The sequence below is a fragment of the Podarcis raffonei genome, chromosome 2, assembly GCF_027172205.1.
Source record: "Podarcis raffonei isolate rPodRaf1 chromosome 2, rPodRaf1.pri, whole genome shotgun sequence".
NCBI lineage: Eukaryota > Metazoa > Chordata > Lepidosauria > Squamata > Lacertidae > Podarcis > Podarcis raffonei.
In genome coordinates this window covers 32,384,168-32,396,979 of record NC_070603.1, presented here as the reverse complement: position 1 = coordinate 32,396,979, position 12,812 = coordinate 32,384,168, and the positions used below count along the sequence as shown (strand labels likewise).

Here is a 12,812-nt window from a genome sequence, read left to right as displayed (position 1 = left end):
TTGTAACAGTACACTTCCCCTGACCACTGAGGAATCTGCTTTCATTGCCTTACGTACATGTATTTCAAAAGCCAGAAAGAAAGAAGATGTGGACCCAAATTCAATAAAGAGGACATGAATTAAAGAGGACAGTTCTTAACAGTTGTGGTCTAGAAAATTTCACAGCTTGCTTCCAGTCAGGATGTACATATCCTGTGTTTTCATCATGCTATCAAAGCTACAAATTATTCAGTTACACCATCACTATTTACCAGTTGAAGGCACTAACACTGGGAGATAGGACATAGTATGCTGATTTTGCTCATGTAAAGGCCACTGGGAAATACAATAAACATTACAAAATATATATTATTTACCATATTGGCCTGAATGTAAGCCACACCTCTTTTTAGAAATTCCGACCGTGAAAAGTTAAAGTGCGACTTAAATTTGCGACCTTACAAAAATTGGTTTTTTTACGATATTGCTGGTGAAACAGACATACGGTAAAATGGAACGGGTGTGAGTGCCTGCGTAATTTTAAGGGAGCAGCTTATATTCGGGTATTGACTTTTTTCCTTTTTCCCTGTGAATTTTAAAGGTGAGGCTTATATTCGGTTGTGGCTTATATTCGGGCCAATACAGTATATGTTGTAACTCACCCTGAGACTATTTTCCAGTAGTAGGGGGGGCGGGTCTCAGAAATTAAATAATATACAAATAACTTCACCTAGCATCGCAGCCGCAGAGGAAGGCATCTTTATTATTATTTATTTATTGAATCTCTATACAACCCTATACCCAGAGGTCTCAGGATGGTTCACGGAACAAAATCAAAATATAAAACCACAAAATATATAATCATAATAAAAGCAACAACCCAATAAACCCCCCACCCCCCAAAAAAACTCCCACATTTTAAAAGGGTATTATTATTTAGCAGAAGTAATTGAAGAAATTATGCAGCCATTTAAAAACTCTTTTGGAATGCGATATTATGGTCCTTGCAACCAACCAACCAACCAACCAACAATACCAAATGCGAAATAACAGATTTTCATAAACTGCTTGGAGATTTGCTTACAATTAAGCAGTATACTCATTTTGTTAAATATATATATTGCCCCAATTCATAGCTCACATTTTGCCACAGTTTTCAGCTATCTATAGTTTAATGGGAGGAGAATTAGCTGAGATTCCTGTATTTTCCCACTGTTGCCACATGATATAATAAATATGTCACAGCCGAACATGTCGTATCATCTGAATTCTGGCTCCTAATTCCCCCAAACTTTGAGTGGGAAACCAAGAATAAGCCTTGGTTATCGCTCATGGCTTGTTTGGAGAGAAACAAACCAGAAGCTGAGGTTCAGATGACACAACAGTGCAGCAGAAGCAGGGAGAGAAGTATCACAGAGAAGCTTTTAAGCAGCAAATCCCAACAGGTTGACCCAAAACCAGGGCTGGGGAACCTTGGGCGCTCCAGATATCATTGAAATCCAACTCCCATCATCTATCACCATTGACCTTGCTGGCTGGAGTTGATGGAAGCTGGACAATATCTGGAGGCTCAAAGGTTCCTCAGGTTCCTCATTTTAAACTATGGTTTAATGTGGCACTCCCAGGCCATTGCCAGCCAACACAATTTAAGGTCATCCTTTGAGGTGTCTAATTTTCAAGTTAAGGAAGTTTAATGACATACAGTGGTACCTCAGGTTACATACTCTTCAGGTTATAGACTCCGCTAACCCAGAAATATTACCTCGGGTTAAGAACTTTGCTTCAGGATGAGAACAAAAATCATGCAGTGGCGGCGCAGCGGCAGCAGGAGGCCCCATTGACTAAAGTGGTGCTTCAGGTTAAGAACAGTTTCAGGTTAAGAATGGACCTCCAGAACGAATTAAGTACTTAACCTGAGGTATCACTGTATACAGTTTAACTAGAATTCCCAGCATCCCTATTTGCTATGCCGGCTGAAGCTGATGGGAACTGGAGCCCATCAAGGTTTCCGGAGTTGCAGACAACAAAGCAGTCAAGGTTTATAATTTAATTACCGGTATTGACAGCATAACAAACCAAGAGTCGGCACAAGGGGCTTATTTATTTAAACCACGTTAAAATCCCATTCTTCAACCAAAAAATGCCCTCAGTCTCACATAAAAAATAAAAAAAAAGACGCCACTCCTTGCCCATCTCCCCCACTGGTTGTCTCTGCCCTCTGGAATTGTCAGTTTCGGTTCAAGAAGCTCTTTCACAGACTTTAACAAACCACTTCTAATGAACTGAGTCACATTCCTTATAGTAATAGTTTGGAATTAACAGAATTAGGCATTGCTTAGCCTTGTTACTAACTCAACTGATAAATCCTGATTTCTGCAACTAGTTATTTAGTCATGACCTGTCTCCCTTTTCGGTTTAATGCAGCAGATAACAATTTCAATACTTCCAACAGATAAAATCTAACTCCATGAATTATTGATAAAGGATTAGTAATGAGTCTTAATAGCAATATTTTTATATTAATTAAACATGTTCCTTTTGTAATTAATAATTTAGGATTAACTGGACTAAACTGTTGATTAACTATTTATATCCGAGTCAATAATTAAATCTGTTTCTGGGATTAAATATCTTATTTTTGAAGTAGTTTCCCCTGAACACTCCACCTAAAAATGTATGCGTGGTTTTAGTCAATATCTTCCTTAAGTTCAACAACTGACTACTGGAGGCTAGACACTGGATTCATTTAAAGGATATACACAGAGAATTCATTTACATTTCTGAAATATACAAACATCAATCCCCATATATTTTCCCTATCTAGTTCCATTCATTCCACTCTAAAAGTAAATATAAATAAATAATATGCTTTGTTAAATTAGTTCTATCCTTCAGTTGCTAGTATTGATTAGTTTCCTGAGGGAGTTATTGCTTTTTAATTACAATATGTATCTGATAATTTTTTCAAGAGCTAGAAAATCAGAGGTCAGATGTTCTAAAGCTACACTACCAAGTCTGAAGCCCACAACCCTTAGGTAAGGGGAATAACTTTCCAACGCTACAACATAAAATACAGGTTACAAATCCACAGCCCAATGACTCAATGCAGCCTGCAAAACCACTGTTAGCAGCTTGCCAGCCCTTTACCAAAATCAAGCACTACTTCTTAATTTGAGAAGATCCTCTTCTCCCTCTGGCACAGTACAATTGCTGGAAGCCCTTAGGCTCAGGAAACAAGAACGGATGCTCCAACCTCCAAAGGCTTCTAGCAATGGTGTCTCACAAGAGGAAGAAGAAGTGCTCTTCCAAGGTAATGTCTGCAACCAGAACCAGTGTGGAGGCCGAAGGAATAAGGAGTCTGGAGCTAGGAGGTGGAACACAGAAACTGGAGCACGGAGGAGCTCTGAAAGGAGCTCTTTACCCAGCAAAGGTCCAGAGGAGTCTGAGGCACGTACATAGTCCCCGTCTCTCCCTGGTCCTCTTCTGGGTCACAGCCTGCAGTTGGGTCTTCTCCCGACTCCTCCCATGTAGAACCCTGCCAACAGAGCTGTCTGGAAGGCAAGAAGATTACCCTGCAAGTTAGGCCTTCCCATCTGCTCTGCCACCACCTTTCCTCCTGCAGCCCAGGGGATGATGGGGAAGAACTGCAGATCAAGGTGGGGCTCTGGATAGGGTTGAAGGGGAAGCAAAGGAGGCATCGTTGAGATGGGGCTCTTCTGGTTGCCTTGGGACTGGTATGGGTTTCAAGTATTCAGTGGAAACAGGGTGCTGCATGCAACCCCCAAATCGCTTGCTCTGAAGAGGTCTGTCCAGGGTATGAGTCAGTCAGGATCCTGACAGGTGAGTGGCTTCCTCACCCACCTACCCTGCCCCCACCATCACAGTACTGGGCCAAGTGGAGTAAATTTAATCCATCTGTCCCATCCTGTTGGTGTGACTTCCAAACATCATGGCGAGAGTAGAGAGAACATTTGATATTTACCTAGAGAACAAAGCTGAGCCTTCCAAATACTTCTTCATCAAAAGCTTAACTGACTCACGTTGCCAGTACAAATGCAATTTCTCTCCATTGCATTCTCAGCCAATTAATTTTATGAAAAGTTGTTGGCTAACTGACCATAAATTGATGATTCTTTAATTGGTTTAGTGTGCTCCAGCAAATTTCCACTCAAAAGGATTTGCCTTGGTTCTTCATTTGTTCATTGTTGTATATACAATTTCTGTAAGTCTTTAGGGCTTCTTCTTTTTTAAAGAAAATATAGTTGGCCTTGGTAAATAACTTCCTTCTTCTAGGGATTTTAAGAGCAGAACTGCTATCCCTGAAAAAGTATATTGTTTGGGTTTCACACTTAGCTAGAATTAAGCCCCAGTGAATACCATGGGATTTATTTTGGGGTAAATACACATTGGACTGCATTGTAAGTCAAACATATATCACCATTTCATAGCAAAGCTTAATCTATGCTTTTAAAGCAATATTAATGCCCTTTTCAAACCAATTTCTGTGCATTCTCCCATTTTTTTCATCACTCTTCCAACACTTTTATTACTGATACGTGAAAATCTAAGTGGCACACAGCATCTAATGGCAATATTAGCCAGGTTAACCATTTAGAACCATTTAGGAGATCCAATTTCATTTACAAAACTGATAAGAACCGCAGTAGAATATAGTATATCCCAGACAAGGAAAGCCAAACCCTTTCTCTTTTGGCAACTTTATTCAGGTCAGACTAAGCCTTATGTCAGACGGTAATTACCAAAGAACATGAGTTTTAAAAATAAAATTACAGAGAAATACAGTGGTACCTCGGGTTACAGAAGCTTCAGGTTACAGACTCCGCTAACCGTGAAATAGTACCTTGGGTTAAGAACTTTGCTTCAGGATGAGAACAGAAATCGTGCTCCGGCGGCGCAGCAGCAGCGGGAGGCCCCATTAGCTAAAGTGGTACTTCAGGTTAAGAACAGTTTCAGGTTAAGAACGGACCTCCAGAACTAATTAAGTTCTTAACCTGAGGTACCACTGTGTATGATATGCTTTCTAAAAAGGACTGAGGTCCTACTACTACTATGCCATCTCTCACTCTTTCTTTTATCAACTCCATTTAAGATTATAAATGAGTTGACAGAAAGAAGGTGAAGAGGTTGACAGTGAATGAGAGGCAACTTACAGTACAGTACCTAGAGAAACTGAGGGATTTATTTATCGTGCCTGTCTTTATCTTGTACAAAAAGCCTTAGATGGAATCCAGCAGCATCTGGAGGGTCACAGGTTCCTCCACTTTGCCTTGAGATTTCGCTTTAAAAACAAAGCAACATATATAGGTTCATAAGGAAGCTGAGAATCCTGTGAAGGGGGATATCTTATCATCGTCCCTCTGACAAAACCCTGCCACGATCACGGCTGGAATGTGAGCTAGAAGTGTGTTATAAAGTGAAAAGAACCTACCGTAGTTTCAATTCCTGCTCTATTACGAGAGACTGGCACCATCTCCAGTTTGGCGTTGTTGGGTAGGTTGGCAAATCTCCATTGAACAGAGAGATCCAGCACAGTCCTCTGAAACCTGCAAAAGAAACAGTCTAATGATATCCTTTTGCCCTGAGACTAATTCAGACTACTTATCAGTGATTCCCCCCCGCCCCCGTATTTTGTAACCCGATAATTTCTACTTGTGTTCTTCTGGCTGCTGCATGGAATAACACATAAATCTGACATTTGGGAATTGTAAGTAAAATCCATTAAAACCTACAGAACTGTGTGGTCTGATCACTACAAGAGGGGGATAAATGGAGAAGCACTGTAAGCATACCAGACTGGATATTAAAAGGGTCTAACAGCCTTTATTCCTAATGCTTCACTTTGCTAAACATTTTGTGATTTTTAAACTCTGCTGGGGCTCTCTTACTACTGGAGAATGTGTTCAGCCTGCACTCTGGATCTAAGGATCCAGCCAAGTCCTTTATTAATTACCCCAAACAGGTGATCTCTAAATCTACCCCCCCCAACAATCTTCCTTAAATTAAATTAAGTTACTACAGTACATGTGAGACATTTTCCCCTGGTTTTTCCCACAGCACTGTGGTAACATTTAAAGGCCCCAAACCACATGGGTGCTAACCACACAGGTCCTTAGCATGATATAATCATTCCCTAGCCATGGTCATACAACAAGGATTTATACAATTTGCACCATTCATGTGGTTATGGGCCTTTAAATGTTACCACAATGCTGTGAGATGGACCCACAGAAAAGCAATTCCCCAGCACCACAGTAATGCTTGAAAGATACTCCTAAAATATTATTTTCTGTTGACACATTTTATAGCGTACTAAACAGAACATGTAGATTTGTGCAACCATGATTTTAGGTTCCACATAGATATCCTCAACATAATCAGAATATCATGGAACAATTAGTACTAGTTACTGATGCTCACAGAAACAATGGCTTGAATCCAGAGGTATTTATACTTGTGCAATTGGTGGTTCCAATATCCACTAACATCCCTCTCCAGCAGCATCTCTGCACTTGCCATATCCCATGTCATTCTAGAAGGCTTTCTGACCTGCAGGGGCTGCTTTTCAGAGGGCACAAGGACTGTGGCTGGAAGGAGGAGGCAGGAAAGGTCCATTGCTTGACATTCACCCCTATGCTCCCCTGGATTCAAGCCAACAATATTAGGTCAGCTACTTACTTCCCCCTCTCCCTTGCTTCATTTAACACAGTTTAGTAATAATAATTATTATTATTATTTATAGCCCGCCCTCCCCAGCTGAAGCCGGGCTCAGGGCGGCTAACCACAATAAAATAGTACAACATTCTAAAATCATTTCATTATAAAATTAATTCAACTCAAATTGATGGCAACCATTAGACTAAAGTTCTGTGAAGATTGCCAAAGGAGGGAGTCAGGCTGTGCCTCAGCCAAAGGCCTGGTGGAACAGCTCTGTCTTGCAGGCCCTGCGGAAAGATGTCAAGTCCCGCAGGGCCCTAGTCTCTTATGACAGAGTGCTCCACCAGATTGGAGCCACAGCCAAAAAAGCCCTGGCTCTAGTTGAGGCCAGTCTAACCTCTCTGTGGCCTGGGACCTTCAGGATGTTTTTGTTTGAAGACTAGGAACAACAGGAGCCACCCAACTCTCAACAAACTATGAATATGCATACAAAGGGCCACACTCTTAGAAGCTGTAGAGTAAAGCAATGGAAAGAGGTGCAAGCATTTTCATATCAGGAAAACATTTGGATAGAAAATAGAAAAAAAGCTGCAGGAGTTGCTATTTGGAAAGAGCTGAAATACATGTGACAAGCAGAGGCAATGCTACTGTCAGTGTTTTTATTTTCAGAGAGGGGCCCAGGCCCAAACAGCTGCTTAAAAGAGGAACAGCTTGTTGTAAAAAGAATAGTCTAGAACAGCAGCATGACCCAGTTGCACATAGTGCCGTGTGATGTCAGTTATGAGAGGGGCTGTTTCCACCAGAGTGTTCAGAGACCTGGGGAGTCAGTGGAATCCTTTGTTAGAGGCCTGTATGAAATAGCAGCACAACAGTTAACTCTGCATCGCAGCTATCATAGGCAATGTGAGATGGCATCTGTGGGCAGCAGATGTTTAGTGTTCCAAAGGACAGCAGAGTAGGAGGCATACAGGTCAAAACCATAAGGCACAATCCACCAGGACAGTTCCTGCATGACCCCATTAAAATGAGCAGGATCTGGAATAGCTCCCATTCATATCCATTAGTTATGCACAAGATGGCTTTCTCTAGACCTGTGAACTAGTTCAAGTGAAGGCAATGCCATTTCCATTTTCCACCCCAGGTACGTAAATGCCTTTGGCTCTCCATAGCTGCAGCTTCAACAACAAACAGTTTCAGCTTCAACAAGCAGTTTAATGACCACCTCTTTCAGTGGGTCTGGGAAGACTCCCTCACAGAGGGAAGCATTCATCACCCCACAGAGCCCATCGCCCAGCCCTTCCCGGCTCACTTTTATTAGCCAGGATGGGCAAGGATCAAGGAGAAAGGTGGTCGGTTTCACTCGTCCAAGCAATCCTCGGAGGTAACAGATTGGAATTGATCCCATGTAACATGACTAGACAGGACTCTAGCACTCTCCCACCCTGGCCCGACTCCCACGGTGGAGTCTACCTCTTCTGAATCTGAGCGACTTTATCTGCAAAAAACTTTGCAAAAGCATTGCAGGAAATCTTGCAATAACAAGGGATTTAACTGTCTCAGTGACTCAACTGCAGGAAAACACAACCCTAGCAACACCATTAACAGCAGGTCTACCTGCAGCTACATTTACCGTACTTCCCAAAACATGGAGGAATGAACAATCTTCTCATAGCAGTGATACCATTTATCATCAAAGGTTTCACATGTATCAAAGCTTGCTGAAACTGCTGGATTACAGTATAACTGATGAAGTGACAAAGGCACAGAGAGCCTTCTGCCTTACCAGCATCCATTGAGCAACTGAATATTTAGTTTGGAACTTAATATTCCTTTAGACTGCCATGCCTCTTAACATCACCTGCACCAACCAGAATGGGATGCTTCTTGCCCTAACTATGAAAGGGAATCTACTGTGGGAATTTTTTTTTTACTTGAGAAACACTTTTTTTTTAAACTAAATATGAAATCTGGGCTCTTATTAATCATTTTCTGATTCATCTGTAATTATTGATTATATTGTTGCCAGATTTTGTTAATTTTCGTGGGGTGGTATGGTTTTAGTATTATACAGATAAATTATTGGATTTCAATGTTTTATTTTGCACTGTAAATATTTTAGTATTCTTGTTAGTCACCTTGAGTTCTCTGAGAAAGGCATCTAAGAAATATTAATAATGATATTAATACATGCCTATTTCATAGACCGATTATGCCAAAATACTTGGAATTTGGGGCTATAAATCCCTAGAGAAGTTGGTAAGTATGCATGGAATTAAGATATATTATTGCTAAAACAGGGAGGGAGAACCTGTGGCCATTTAGAGATTGTTGAAGTACAATGCCCATCATCCCTAACCGCTGGTCATGCTAGTTGCTGCTCATGAGAAGCAGAGTCCAACAACATCTGGCGGTCCATCTGTTCCCCATCTCCATTCTGAATGAACTAGTGACTGTGTTTTCACATCAGGGAAGTGGGTCTATCTAGCCCAGCATCCTGTTTTCAACAGCCAGCTGCAGGTGCATGAGAACTGGTACTACATCTGACCAATTAAGATGAAAGTTTGATCTTGGCCAAGGAACACTCTGCTAGACATGTCAAATTTGGGATCACAGCCTTCAAAAGCGAATAGTTCTGGACGGCCATTGTGGGCTCCATATTACCCTTCTATCCCACCCGTCCCCCAAATTAACGGCAAAGAAACAGCGAACTGTCAAGCTATAAAGGTATGGAAGAAACAGTAAGACTCACTTCAAATCATATTCATTGGGACTGAAATTCTGCTTTCTACAAACCTCTTCCAGAATCTTAAAAAAGAAAAAAGGCAAGATGTTAATATAAAATAGAGAGTTCTCCCATTCTGTCCCATAACATACTCAGTGCAGATTAGTCATAGAATTATAGAGTTGGAAGGTACCATGAGGGTCATCTAGTCCACCCCCTCCTGCAATGCAGGAAACCTTTGCCCAAAATGGGGCTCAACTCATGACCCCGAGATGAAGAGTCTCATGCTCTAACAGGTGAGCTATTATTTACTTCAGTCAGCATCCTCCCCCCCCCCCTTCTCAACTCATGCTTATGGGTCAAGTTGTGATTCTAACTTACATTAACAATTTCACCTGCATGAGAGGAAGATTCTCCCCCACAGCCCGGCAAGAGAATTTAGGCCAAATGTGAGAGTACAATCAGAGGAAAAATACATTTATTCTGGGGTAACACTGCAAACTATTCCAGGATGTTAACATGATACATTTCTGACAGAAAGTAGCAATCTCCCTCAACATTACATTAATTTGAGGACTAATTTTTCATAATGAAGGCTAAATTGACTGGTTGTTTTTAGGTACCCCATTGATCCTTGTGGGATTTTATAGAGGATAATTATTTACATGAATAAGTGCAAGGAAACCTTATGGAATACTCATTTATGGACCACTGAACATGCAGGTTGGGAAACAAAAGAAAAAAGACCTTACATTAAAGAAGCTTAAATCAAAATCTTTGTGGTCCGATAAAAAAAGAAAACCTCTGATGAATTCTGATAGAGTGAGAGTGGAAAACCTTTTTAAAGTTATAGATCCACGTGCCAGTGGTGAGCTGGGTTAAAAGGAGGCAGAGTAGTGAATGTAAATATTACCTTTACATGGTAGGGTAGTTTCTACAGACACCATTCTCTGTTCTCCATCCAGTTAAATAAGAGGCATGATCATATTAAGGGCACATGCCAGCCAGACAAAAACACCTGAAGAGGGTGCAGAACAGGCCTGGGGAAGAGTATGGTCTGGGGAAAAGTCCCAAGGGACAGACAGAGAGGTCTGGAAGGCCACATTCAGCCCCAAGGCCTGAGGTTCCCCACCACTGCGATAGAAGATCTACCCCCAAAAAATATAAATTACATTTCCCTGAGAGGCAAACCCAAAAAAGAATCTTGCAGCAACTTAAAGACTAGCATGTGCCATAATACATTTGGTAGCCTTTAAGGTGCCACAGGACTACGGGTTGGTTTCCCCCCATAAATTACATAAGACTAGAAGAGATATTTTTAACATTTCAAAGGGACTTTCAACTCTCTCATTCGCACCTGCCTACATCGGAAGGCGTCTATTTTTTTCCGGCAGGGTCTACTAAGGTTTTACAGGAGGAGATCCCTCCTTTCAGTTCTTTTCTCCTACAGAAAATGCATTTCTCGACATAACCCCATTCAGGTTGCAATCCTAAACGCATTTACTAGCGAGTAAGCCCCTGCTGAATGATAGAAGTCACTTCGAAGTCAACAGCCAAGATGACTGCGCTGTCAGGGGCCATTTCTTTTCCCCACCGGGGCAAATATCTACGATCCTCCCCCATTTCAGGAGGCCGGAGTCCTTCCATTATTGCACAACTTCCTTTCAGACACCGAGATAAAGGGAGGAGGAAAAAGCCCGTCACCGGCTTTTATCAGTGTTCAACCCATTCCGTTTCTACCACTCAAGAAACTCTTCCCGGCCCGGTCGGGTCCGAGAGAAAAACCCTTGACAATTATGTGCCCTCTGGTCCAATCAGAACGAGCCTCTTTCCCCCCTTTCCTGCCCCAGGGCCAATCAGAGTGACTGCATCCGCCCAGCCTCCCCGTCGCTGGGCCAGACCCACCTGGAGCAGCGCGGTGCTTGGGCCTACTCGCACCGTCACTCGCCTCCCGTTCGGAGCCAGCACGGAGACCGCGGAAGTGCCTCCGCCAGCTGCCGCCATCGTCCCCCCTCTTCAGCCCCCGACCGACCCCACCCCTGGCTGGCCCTCGAGCGCCTCAGCCGCCGGGCTCACCCCCTGCGCCCCGGCACTTGTCTATAGCCAGCCTCCTCGGTAGTTCAGCCCAATGGCCCCGGCAAGGGGGCGCGGCCACCTCTCAGGCCGCCCCGCCTTACGCTTCGCCTCCCGCTCGCTCGCTCGCTGCAATGGGGGTTCCTCCTTCTTTAAAGGACTCGCGGCCGGTTCCTGAAAGAAATCTCTTCCGAGTATGCGCGGCTGTGCTTTGCTTTCCGTTCGTTGTCGAGGGGCAGCTGTGCCCTCACTGTTAGTGAAAAGCGGGGCGGAGGGGGGACACCCAACTTTTTGATTCTTCAACATCAACTTCGTTGGACTGGTCATGTTGTGCGGATGCCTGATTATCGTCTTTCAAAGCAACTACTCTATTCCTAACTTTAAAATGGGAAGCGTAATGCTGGTGGTCAACAAAAGAGGTCTCAAGACTGTCTCAAGGCAAATCTAAAAAAAGTAGTATAAACACCACCAATTGGGAAACACTGGCCTGCGAGCGCTCCAATTGGAGAACAGCCTTTACCAAAGTAGTCTTATGGGCTTTGAAGACACTCGAACTCAGGATGCAAGGGAGAAACTTGCTAAGAGGAAGGCACACTTGGCAAATCTACACCTTGATCAACCTCTGCCCAGAAACCAATGTCCCCACTGTGGAAGGACGTGTGGGTCCAGAATTGGCCTCCACAGTCACTTACGGACTCATTGTTAAAACCGTGTTTATGGAAGTCAATCTTACTCTGCCAGGGAAGGAGCAGCAGCAACCTGAGTCCTGTATAATCTGCCAATCCATTGCCAGAGAGTAATAGATGAATAGGGTTGGATCCATGAACTGGACTCCCGCCGTATATAACAGCTCACATGGCCCCTGCCAAATCGTTCAGACTCTGTTCCCTATCTGTGACATGAGAATAGTAATTATCTGCCTCACTCACAAGGATGTCCTAAGGAATAAAGATGGTAAAGGAAACAGGGGGATGTGGTAGTGAATTTGATGCTACTGTAAAGCAGTCAATGTTTACTCAGAAGTAGGTCCCGCTCCCAGATAAATGGCATAGTAAAACTGGCATTCTTACCTACCTATTCCAACTGCCCCTGTAAGATGCTTCTGCTTTTCCCTATAAGTCATTTCCACAAATATGTCAACAATAGAACCTTCCATTAGATTTTGACCCTCACTGTGTACAGGACCACAAGAACTGGGAGGGACTTGGGGCATCATGCAGACTGAATTCCCAAACCTGCAACACTATTCCTTCCCCCCCCCAAAAAAAAATATTTTCTACTGAGGCGGACCCAGATTACACAACATCAGGGGTTCATTCACTGCACTTGTTCCAATGACATTTATGCCATAATCTGTCAACAA

The 12,812-nt window shown here is 42.9% G+C and overlaps 1 protein-coding gene across 2 annotated transcripts in view; it reads right to left on the bottom strand.

Moving 5' to 3' along the window:
• The window catches only part of ASPSCR1 (ASPSCR1 tether for SLC2A4, UBX domain containing), a 66,142-nt gene extending 54,590 nt beyond the window's left edge, over positions 1–11,552 (bottom strand). The window contains exons 1-3 of one of the 2 annotated variants that reach the window (XM_053375691.1): positions 11,282–11,552; positions 9,404–9,459; positions 5,429–5,543 (exon numbers count right to left, since the gene is read on the bottom strand). In XM_053375691.1, coding sequence (XP_053231666.1) covers positions 5,429–5,543; positions 9,404–9,459; positions 11,282–11,380 — 270 coding nt within the window. In that variant the 5' untranslated portion in view covers positions 11,381–11,552. Of the gene's footprint in view, positions 1–5,428; positions 5,544–6,417; positions 6,501–9,403; positions 9,460–11,281 lie in introns of those variants that run through there. The other variant, XM_053375693.1, reaches the window with a different exon arrangement.
• Positions 11,553–12,812: the final 1,260 nt, after the last annotated feature.